The sequence below is a fragment of the Phoenix dactylifera genome, chromosome 1, assembly GCF_009389715.1.
Source record: "Phoenix dactylifera cultivar Barhee BC4 chromosome 1, palm_55x_up_171113_PBpolish2nd_filt_p, whole genome shotgun sequence".
NCBI classification, from domain to species: Eukaryota; Viridiplantae; Streptophyta; class Magnoliopsida; order Arecales; family Arecaceae; genus Phoenix; species Phoenix dactylifera.
Genome location: NC_052392.1, coordinates 13,432,837 through 13,444,128, shown reverse-complemented (window position 1 = coordinate 13,444,128; position 11,292 = coordinate 13,432,837). Strand labels below are relative to the sequence as shown.

General features: G+C 42.9%; 1 protein-coding gene across 1 annotated transcript; it reads left to right on the top strand.

The window, feature by feature from the left end:
• The first annotated feature begins 1,152 nt into the window (after positions 1-1,152).
• LOC103710661 (E3 ubiquitin-protein ligase WAV3-like) lies at positions 1,153-7,093 on the top strand. Its single transcript, XM_008796508.4, has 3 exons — positions 1,153-1,440; positions 2,195-2,278; positions 5,407-7,093. The coding sequence occupies exons 1-3, from the start codon at positions 1,333-1,335 to the stop codon at positions 6,754-6,756; spliced, it is 1,542 nt and encodes a 513-aa protein (XP_008794730.1). The 5' UTR covers positions 1,153-1,332; the 3' UTR covers positions 6,757-7,093.
• Positions 7,094-11,292: the final 4,199 nt, after the last annotated feature.

Below are 11,292 nucleotides of genomic sequence, written 5' to 3'. Positions count from 1 at the left end.
CCGAAACCAATGGTGGACTGGATTCGAATCGTGTCGCGACAAGTCATAAGGTAGAAAACTCGAAATTGCCACAAAAATCAAATAGGTCTAGTTGAGTTAGATTTAGTAAAACTAGACCCAATCCAGAAAATGAAATAGGTCCAATTTTAGAACCCAATTGAGCCCCTTAGATTCTTTAAATCAGGTCGGATCGAGCCTAAGCAGGTTAGGCTGAGTCGGGTTACGAGTTAACCCGACCTATTTGCAGCCTTAACCACCATAATTTTGCATGTATTAGTTTTGAAAACCTGAGTTCAAACAATTATAGTTATTTCACTATGAAACACAATTAGAAAGGAGCTTACTTGATCCAACTACTAAGGATTTTAGTAGCTTGATAAGTTGGTACATTTCTTCCTCTTCATTTTCTAAGCAATATGAATCAGCCTTCGATATTAGTTGGATTTTGAAAACAGGGACAGACTTTTGATTGATTGTTTTGTGCAAATAAAGAACACTTTAGACACATTAAGGCTATCATGATGCCCTAGAATCCAACGACCCCCATGCGTTACATCAATTCTCACAAATTACACTATAACCACCTCATGCCATGTGGAAGATTTTTTTTTTCTGCATGAATAATGGGCAACCCCAACATCGCTCTTTAAAAATTTCCCATCGCATGGAATCTTACAATGTAGTTGATCTTAATTCATTAAGACATAAAACTGAATTCTACCCATTTATTCATAATATTTTCACGCATAATTCTAAGTCCAATTTCTTGCCCCAAGAACATAATCTATTAGCAACCCCATTCAATTCCCACCTAATCCATCACTTCTCTGATCTATTCATAACTTTTTCGACATTCCTGCACGTCCATCACTTCTCTGATCTTCTACAGCATCTGATGCCTGTTTGGTTTGACATAAAGTAAGGTAAAGCCATAAATAAGTAAAACAGGGCAAAAACATTAAAGCATGATTTTTTTTTTTTTTTTGGGATATCACAGTCGAACCATTCACCCTAATGATGTTGTTTGCTCCTTTGGGATCTCGCTAACCAAACGTTAAAGTGAAAAAAAAATACCAACCTAAAAATTTACACCCTTCTATTTAAGAGATCCTATTGGCTCTTTTTCGGTAAAAAAGAAAAAGGAAAAGTGGAAACTGTCTGTGTGTGTGGAAACTGAACCATAAAGCAAAGAACAGAGAGAGAACTTTCGTGGGAAACCCCAAAGCCAACATCGGACGGATATTTGAAGAGAAGAAGAAGGGAAGGAAGGTTGCAGAGGAGGAGAGGAAGGAGCTGTTTTCCTAGAGAGGGGATTCGTTGGAAGCTTGGGAAATGGGGGGTGGAGCGTCGAGATGGAGGAGAGCAGCCAAGAGGATTGGGTTCCCCTGCGCCTCCTTCTCCGTCGATGCCACCCCCACCACTCGCCGCCCCTCAAAAACCGTAAGCTACACTTCTCTTTCCTCCCATTTTTCCTCCTTGTTGCTTTCCCCAGTTAAATTCGTCTCTTCTTCGTTTTCTTCGTCTTTTTCTCCTGTTACAGTCGCAAAGTCCCTGCATTTTCTCTGCCGAGCTTCGATTTTTTTTATTTTTTTTATTTTGCCCTTCCTCCTCTGTTTCTAACCTCACGGTTCTCCAAAAAGATTAAATTTTTCAATGGATTTCTACCAAAGTATTTTTTTTTTCCGTCTGATCTAAGTGACATTGCTGCCATTTCCTCTGCTGAGCTTCGAATTGGATTCTTCACAAACTCTTTTGGTAGAAAGTCACATTTTTGTCTAAATTATTCCAAGAAAAAACTGTTCTTTTTGGAATGATTGGCCTTAAATTTTATTCTTTCCTTTCAAGTTGGTTGGTAACTTTCCTCCCCGTGATTTTTTTTTCAAAAAATTGGTTTTTTTTATTTTTTCCCTTTTTTAAATTTCCTCCATGGTCTGTGTTTGGTTCCTTTCTTCTTAAATTCCTTCTCAAGGATTTCTTGCTTACTTGCTCCCAAAATAAAGGAAACCATTTCTAAAACCTAGATTTTTCTTAAATTCGCCCCTTTCCTACCTTTCATAAATGATTTCTACTGTTTACCAAAAGAAATTTACTGTTTTTTTAGCAATGGCTCCATTACTATTTTTTGGGTTCCTTAACGTTTCCCAACTTTTTTCTAAATTTAATTTAGTTTTCCGGCAATGGCATGCAAATGCAGATCTCGTGCTCCGCGGTGAGTGTAACAGGAGACAAGACGGAAGAAAAACCGGAGGAATCCGGACCCACCGCGGTGTCTGATAAGGTATTCAATTCTCCTCCTTTCTGACCGCTTTTTTTTTATTCGAACCCCTAAGCCTGGCGCTACAATTATGAGCTTTAAAAATATATGACCTCTTCGACAAATCAAAGTTTCACACTGATACATAGTATGGTAGTTTATTGGGGTTTGGAAATCCTCATTGGGTTTTCTGGCGCTGATGCTGAAGGGTATGTTTCAGTTTAATTAGGAATCTTGCAGATACGCCCCTTTAATTTTTAGGGCTCCTGGAATTGACTTAATATATTCAAGGAGTTCAAACTCGATGACAATGCCCTGTAGAAAAATATACTAGTTTTATATATGGGTAATCAACTTGCAACCCAAAAAATTTTATTCAAAAATAGTGGAAGTAAAAATATTAGCAAAAAAAAAATTATTCAAAAATAAATAAATACTAAATTAATTAGTTTTTGGTTCTCTCAGAAAGAAACCTCATGCTAGGCCCCCCACAGCCACAGCGGCTAGGTTTCATTCATCAAGTGTGTATCTTCATGCACCGTTATAAGAACCAACGGCTGTGATTTGCCGCATGCAAGTTATTCCCTGAATGCAAGGCTGCAATGGTGGTTGTTGCATGTAGCGTAGAAAATAATTTTTTATTTTTTTATAAATATTTTTTAAGAATTCAAATTTGTATATATATATATATTTATTTAAAATTTATATTTATTTTTGTATTTTTATAAAATATTATTTTTTGCATGAGTGCCTCTAACATAACAATCTTATAATCCTGTTAATAAAAATCATATTTATTTTAATAAAAAATAAAATAAAAGATTAAAATTATTTTTTTATTGCGAACGTTTTATAAATAATTTTTTTCATATCCATTCATTAAAAATATTTTAATTATTTTTTTATTTTGAAAAGATATTCATACAAAATTTGATATTAAAAAAAATATTTATAAAAAAAATTAGTTTTTTCATATTACAAGATAAAAATTATCATCATTTACTAAAAAAACCAAAAATATCAGTATTCCGCCTCAATATATCTAAAACTTAATATACTTAAAGTGAATTAGCACTATAAATAAATTGCAAATAAAATAAATATATAACAATTGAATTTCAACAGTCATGTACTCTAGAGGATTGATCTGCCATGTACTTAAAAACACAAGGTGATAGATAGAATACGCAATCTAGCTTGAGATTATAAGAATATAAATAATATTATCTGATAATTTACGAGAACCAACTGACCGGACTTTGGCATCACACAGCTAATAATGCTAGTGCTCCGGTACCGGGGACCGCCCCCAGCTCAATAAGTGCAAGCCCGTGGCCCTCTGATCCTGATCTTCCCGCGTTGATCAGCGGGACACGTGGCCGGCATCTTTAATCCATCCGCAAACCTCCTCTCGAGGCCACCAAGTTCGAGTCGCTGCGGCGACGATTAAAATATGGCTTCGGCCACTGCTTGGACATGAGGTATAGGACCGTTCTTAGACCGCCAGGATAGTGCCAGGTGTAACGCACGTGGGACTCGAGCCAGAGCCCAGAGGGGTAGCTGAGCCGGGCCCACGGGTGGGAAAGGCATGAGTAAATCCGGTCGGGTTGCCCAACACACGGCCATTTCTCCCTGCATCGAACATTCTCTTAGTGGAGCGGAGGCCCAATGGAGGTTGCTACGTGGAGGTGGGCTTGTTCCTTCCTTCCCCTACCCCTTTTTATTAGCGAAAAAAAAAAAAAAAAAAAAAGAAAAAGAGAGAGAGAGAGAGAGAGAGAGAGAGAGAGAGAGAGAGAGAGAGAGAGAAAAGCTCCTCTAGAATGAGAGGGTCTCAACCACCGTGGATTAAAAACCGAAAACAAGGTAATATCAGACCTGGAACGCGAGGGACGAGGAGGCAGCTGCCTACAGAGAGTGGGCCCACCCTCGTAACTACCAAGTTGGTCTCCACTTGGTGGTGGGCCCCGCACTGAGCCGCTGCTACCCACGGTCGCTTGCAGTGCGCCCCAGCCGTGGTGCGAGTCAAAATTAGTCCTTTCGGTGGGACCATGGGATCGGACCATCCCGACCTTCCATTCCAGAAATAGTCCTCCTTTGGACGGTTCATCCCCCTCGATTGGACGGTTCTGATGAACAGCCTCGTCGCAAAAGGAAGATGGAGCGTTCCCGGTTTTCACGGCTCTTGCGGTATAAACTCACTGTATACGTTATACCGGATCAAGAAAGGCAATGATTACGCGTGGGCTATAATATTCCCGCCTTCCCGGTACTCTCTCACGTGTCAACAGATGTATGGCGGCACTACTTACAAATATTTCGGTGACTTTTTAGATCAGCATTCAATTTAATATTATTAAAAAATTTCATAAATATTCTTCTAAATATAAAATTTTGCATGTATATCCTCTTTAAATTAATATCTATATATATACCTTCATAAAATATTTATTGTACTATTATATTTCTTTTATTCTTATTTTTGTATAGTCAAAAAAAATTAACGGTTATAAATTAAATAGCTAAAATATTTTTAATAGGTATATGCTAAAAAAAAAAAAAGAAGCTCATGATGGAAGAAAATATTTTATTTTATTTTTTATTAGCATAAATATGGTTAATGATGTTAGAAGAACTGTTATATTAGAAATATTTGTGCAAAAATAATGTTTGCAGAAATAAATATAAATTTTAAGAGAATATTTACGCAAATTTAAATTTTTAAGAAGATATTTATGTAAAAAATCCATATTATTATTTATAAGTACAATTACATATCCATGCAGTACACTCACATACGTATATATCCGAGTATGTGTATTTAGTGTCGTTATACTACTATCATAAGCCATTACATGGTATTAGGACTCATAACAGCCATAGCTTTATACAGCAACTCAATGATTCAAGTCAATAGACAATAGCCATCATCATTTGGTCAAGAACTCAAGATAACGTTGTCCAGATCATAATTGGCACTAGAAAATAGCCTACTTCTTACATACGATTTGAACTTAGAAAAGCATTGCATCTGCAAAGACAACTAAGATCACTCACTCCCATCCTTCTTTCTACTTTCTTCTTCTTTTCTTTTCCTTTTTTATTCTCTTCCTGAGCCCGGCAGTATTGAAGCTTGCCGCGTCTTCTAATTGCAGAGTCTATGTGCCATATGCCTCGAGCCTCTCAGCAGCGGCGGCGGAGGTGGAGGCGGCGGCGGCGATGACAGCGGTGGTCAGGCGATCTTCACAGCCCAGTGCATGCATGCGTTTCACTTCGTGTGCATCGCATCCAATGTCCGGCATGGGAGCGTGACGTGCCCCATCTGTCGAGCTCACTGGTCCCAGCTCCCGCGCGATCTCACCATCCCCTCCTCCCACCATGCGGATCCCATCATCCGCATCCTCGACGACTCCATCGCCACATCCCGCATCAACCGCCGCTCCTCCATCCGCACCACCCGCTACGACGACGACGACCCCATCGATCCGGACACCGTCGCCGAATCCACCCACCCTCGCCTCCTCTTCGCCCTCATCGCGGCCCCGGTGCCGTGCAGCCACGGTCTCCACGCTCATTCTCCATGCGGGCACTTGATGTCGTTGCACCACCAGTATCATTTCACCAGCCCTTCTACTTCCGTGCTGGTTCCGCCCGGTACGTCGCCATGCAAGCAGAAGAGGGTCTACCTCTCGGTAAAGCTATCGCACCAGCGAGCTACTGATCTCGTGCTGGTGGCGAGCCCCAACGGGCCTCATCTGAGGCTCCTCAAGCAGTCCATGGCGCTTGTGGTCTTCTCGCTGCGTGCCGTTGATCGGTTGGCCATCGTCACCAACTCGGCTGCCGCCACCCGTGCCTTCCCCCTGAGGCGGATGACGTCGCACGGAAAGCGGTCTGCCCTTCAGGTCATCGATCGCCTCTACTACCTAGGTGAAGCCGACCCCGATGAAGGGCTTCGCAAGGGGATCAGGATACTCGAGGATCGGGCGCACCAGAATCCACTCTCTTGCATCCTGCACCTCTCGGACAGCCCCACCCGAGCCAATGATCTGCAGGTCAACGTCCCAATCCACCGGTTCCATGTCGGGCTTGGGTTTGGGATGTCGAATGGGTTTGTGATGCACGAGTTCGAAGAATTCTTGGTGAGATTGCTTGGAGGCGCGATCAGAGAGACCCAGGTGAGGATAGGAGGGGAGGGAGGAGTGGTCAGGCTTGGAGAGCTAAGGGGTGGGGAAGAAAAAAGGATTCCATTGGATTTGATGCGTGATTGTGGGTTCATCACTGTTGGTTATAGCTTCATCGAAGGAGGAGCAGATGAGAGGCTGAAGACAGGGGAAGTGGTGGTAGGGATAGGGGAGAAGAGTGAAAGAAGCCATGTAGGTTGTGAGTTGGGTGGGAGAGATCTGAGCATTGGAGGGAGGAGGAGCAGCTGTGTTGAGCGATGGGACTACCTCGACCCGTTCATGGCACGACGATGGGCGAAGCATTTGCATGGATACAAGGCTTGAGGATGCTGAAATGTTTCGAGAACGGTTTGAAGTACTGGCCATAAACACCACCAAAGGTTCATCCCTGCACTCTGAAATTTTATCATGCAACTCAACTTCAGAAGGATTTCGGCCTCTATCCATGGAAAATCTCCCATCCACATCAGTTTCTAATTTTCTTCTTCCACCAAACTGCATGTAGTCTTTTCTTTCTTGTATTCCTTCCCCCATTTCTCTATTATTTTAACTACCGTGTGAGTGTGGATTTCTTTTTTCCTTTTTTTTTTTTTTTGTAAAAGCAGGCTTCGTATGCAATATCTTGTTTCACAGGTTCCTTTCTAAAACTTATATTTTATAATTCCTTTTTTTTCTTTCCTGGGTCACTTTCGCCCGATCAGTCTCTGTACTACCTTGTACAAAGCGACGGCGAAGTTACTAGCTGTCAGATTGAGGGATATACTTCCGAAATTGATCAGTCCGGAGCAGGGGGCTTTTGTGGGAGGACGGAGTATCACAGATAATGTTCTTATTGCCCAGGAGTTCATGTATGATCTTGGCAGGACGTCGAGTAGGAGGAGTTTGATGGGGGTCAAGCTTGACATGGAGAGGGCATACGATAGGATGAGATGGGATTTTGTACAGCAGTCTCTGCAGGAGTTTGGATTTTCCGAGGCATGGATCAAATGGGTCATGGGATGTATCAGAGGCTCTTCCTTTGCCATTTTGGTAAATGGAACGCTATCACGGTATTTTGTGTCCTCTGGTGGGCTGCGTCAGGGTTGTCCCCTCTCCCTATTACTGTTTATTATATGTGCAGATGCGCTTTCCAGGACCTTGCGGCATGCAGTGATCACCCAGGAGCTGGAGGTTTATAGGCCTGTGCCGGATGCCTCACCGATTTCTCATCTACTATTTGCCGATGATTGTCTTCTGTTAGTCCGTGCGACTAGACAGGCAGCAGGGATCATTTAGACGATCTTGCGGGATTATTGTTCTATGTCTGGTCAACGGGTTAATTCATCTAAGTTAGCAATTTGTTTTAGCCCGAAGACCAAACCAGATGTGAAGACCGCTATAGTGGAGATTTTGGGGGTGGGAGAGCAGGAGGGCACGTTAAGGTATTTGGGAGTCCCGATCTCTGGTCAGCGTCTGCGTAGCAGTGATTGCACCTCTCTTGAGATCAGTATCCGGCATAAGTTGGAGGGGTGGCAGATACATTCTCTCTCCATGATGGGCAGGATTATACTAGTACGGTCAGTTCTTTCCTCGATCCCGATTTACCTATTATCTAACTCTCTTATACCGGCAGCGACAGTTAGGAATATTGAGCAGATCTTTAGGGATTTTATTTGGGGGAGGACTGGAGGCAGAGGGGGTATCCATCTTATGGCATGGGAGGTTGTATGTCAGTCGACGAGATATGGTGGTTTGGGTGTGCAGTCTTTGGTGGCGAGGCGGGAGGTTCTAGCGGCACGACACGCCGCTAGAGTGGTGTTGGAGCCTGATGGCATGTGGTCTTCACTTATGAGGGCCAAGTATGGCGATCCAGTGCCGGGGGCCCGGTCTGGGCGGCGCCACTCACCGATCTGGAGGGAGATTTGTGCTAGAGCAGGGTTGGTGTTTCCTGCGATTAGATGGGCCATTGGTGATGGTCGATCTATTGATGTGTTGGAGGACCGTTGGGTGACGGAGCAGCCTATGAGTAGACTTCCGGTTACAGTGGACACATCGAGGTTAGCCGGTCTCAGGGTCAGTGACTTGATGGAGCCTGGGGGGGACCGCTGGAGGGTGGAGCTGATTAGGAAGGCTTTCGAGGAGCAGTTGGCGGAGAGGATCCTGGCCCTACCTGTTTTTGCCCAGGGAGGGGCGGATAGATTAGTCTGGATGCCGACAGGGCGATCGCAGGTGCGAGCAAGGGATATCCACATGTTATTGAGCCGAGAGCCAGCCCAACAGATAGAGGGAGGATGGATCTGGAGGATGCGGATTCACCCGCGTGTGGCGCTCTTCATCTGGAAGGTAGCGTGGGGTTGCCTACCGACCAGGAGCTTACTAGCACGGCGAGGGGTGAGGATCACTCAGTGTTGTGATGAGTGTACGGAGACTGAGGAGACGATGGATCATGTTCTTTTGCAGTGCCCCAGAGCTAGGGGCATTTGGAGCCGATCGCCCACATTGCTGCCCCATTCAGTCGAGTCGACACAGGATTTGATTCATTGGTTGAGAGTGGCCATGCGGCGGCCCAGCACTGTTGAGGCCGGGATCCGGTGGGCATATTTGGCTCATTCTATTTGGCTGGACAGGAACGCGGGTATATTTGAGGGCAGGCGGTTATCCCCGCGGATGGTGGTGGACAGAGCCATGCGTCTTACCAGGGAGGTTTCTACCATTGCTATTACTTTCTCTTCTGAGATGGCCAGGGACACCTGGGGTACTCTTTCTGCTGTCACAGCGCCCAGGTTTGCCCTAGTCTCTTGGGTACCCCCACCCCTTGGTCATCTCAAAGTGAATTTTGATGGTAGTAGGCCGGCGGACGGGGTGTCAGGAGGAGTTAGCTTTGTTATCAGGGACCATCTCGGCAGTTTGATAGCAGCCGGTGGCTGCCGCGCGCCGGGATTGACTGTAGTCGGTGCGGAGCTGCGGGCAGCCTGGGAGGGGATATCCTATGCGAGGCGGGTACTTCGTGCTGAGCACATATGCCTTGAGGGAGACTCCTCTGTGGTGATAGAGTGGATTCGGAGAGTGGACAGATATGGAGATGATCATCCTCTCATCCGTGAGATTCGGAGATTGGCTCAGGAGTCGAGCGTTTTCCAGGCTTCACATGTTTTTCGGAAGGCGAACAGTGCAGCAGACTGGGTCGCCTCATTTGCCGCTCGGCACTCCGGAGAGGTCATTTGGACATCGTTAGGAGATATTCCTCCCACCTTGCACTCTTTACTTTATTTTGATATGACTGGATGTACTCAACTTAGAGCTATATGAATTGCCGTTTTCACCAAAAAAAAAAAAAAAAGTACTAACATTAAATTATATGAAGTCTAAGACTTAGCTAGTTGAATAAAGATTTAAATGTATTACAGATATTATGATAGAACCAGAAGCACATGCCAAGAATGAAATCTTAGTGGTAGAAGCACAGAAATTGAACTATTTTGCTATCCATGCCTCAGAGGGAAAAATTACATGCATGACTTGATGAGGTCAGCTTTTTTTTTTTTATAATACTAAAATAGGTATTTCATACTATATGATTATGGATATAATTAATAAAATTAAAACATAAAAGGTCCCAGAATGTCCGAAGCAATTTTTTCTCTTTGGCCTACATGATACATTCAGAGTGATTCGCCACGTAAATGGTTTATGATATTATTTATTTTTTAAAATATTTATATATTGTATTATTTATTTTATTTAAATACATGCTCGGTTGAAGGCTATTTCATCCCTATCCGGAACACGCCTGGCGGCCTCCACAACCACAAGTCAGCCTGGCGGCCTCCTGCACATCTCTCAGGCTTAATAATGGAAGATGTGACATTTGATTTGTAAGTGTCTTGCAAATAAGACAATAATAGATCAAAGTTGCAGTGCATCACACATCAATCATCTTCCAAGCTCAAACCACTGCCAAAATATCTGACATCAAGATTGCTTTCCAAAGCATCTTAAATTACCATTCTATTTGAATTCCTGTTGTGATGATGTGCTGCTGCTGAAGTTTCACCTAATTATGAAATGCCATTCCGCAGTCTTATAGAATTAAGAATGATTTTTCAGATTTTTGGTCAGCTTTTCTCATTTCTCTTTTCAAAACACTTGTTAATTTGTTGAACATAGAAAACATATTTTTGTTATTATCCTTTATTTTCTTTTTAGAAAAATTGATTCCATAGGAAAATAAGATTTCTCAGTGTCTTGGGGAACCATCACTATAAATAGTTAAATACCCCCGTGTGCTCTCTTTTGATAAAAATGGAAAAATCAATAAAGCTTCTCTTCTACTCTATTGTTCTCTCTTTCTATACGGTGAATTCTACCCAACACTGGGATTGGCAATGCAGCAGCTACTTGGTAGAGTCCTTAGTCATATTGTCTCGAAGACATCCGTGTAGCCATTTTTATCCCTTCTAGTTTTTCTTAGCATCCAAATTCTTAATTTTTAGTTTTCAAATTGATAATCACATTCAAAATTCTATTCTATGATTAGATGTACTTTTATTATAGAGTTTGTTTGAGTCTTTTGCAGTTCCGTTGGATGATTCTAAAGTTTGTGCTAGACCCTCCAGCTTATGTCACTTGGCTCAGAGATTAGCCAAGCTGAGGTTGATCATTTTATCTGAAGCTCGACTTAAGCTCGAGCAGCTGCTCAAATATACAAAGCCAAGCCAATTAGGGTACACATAGGTCGTGTTGGTTTGGCTTAAAGGGACCCGATTCAATCCCAATTGATTCTTTATTTTTGGAATAGGAACCAAGCCAACCAATGTCAGGACCCAACCCGACCCAACCCAATAACAAAAATGAAGCTTAGCCAAAATACATGGAAAAGAT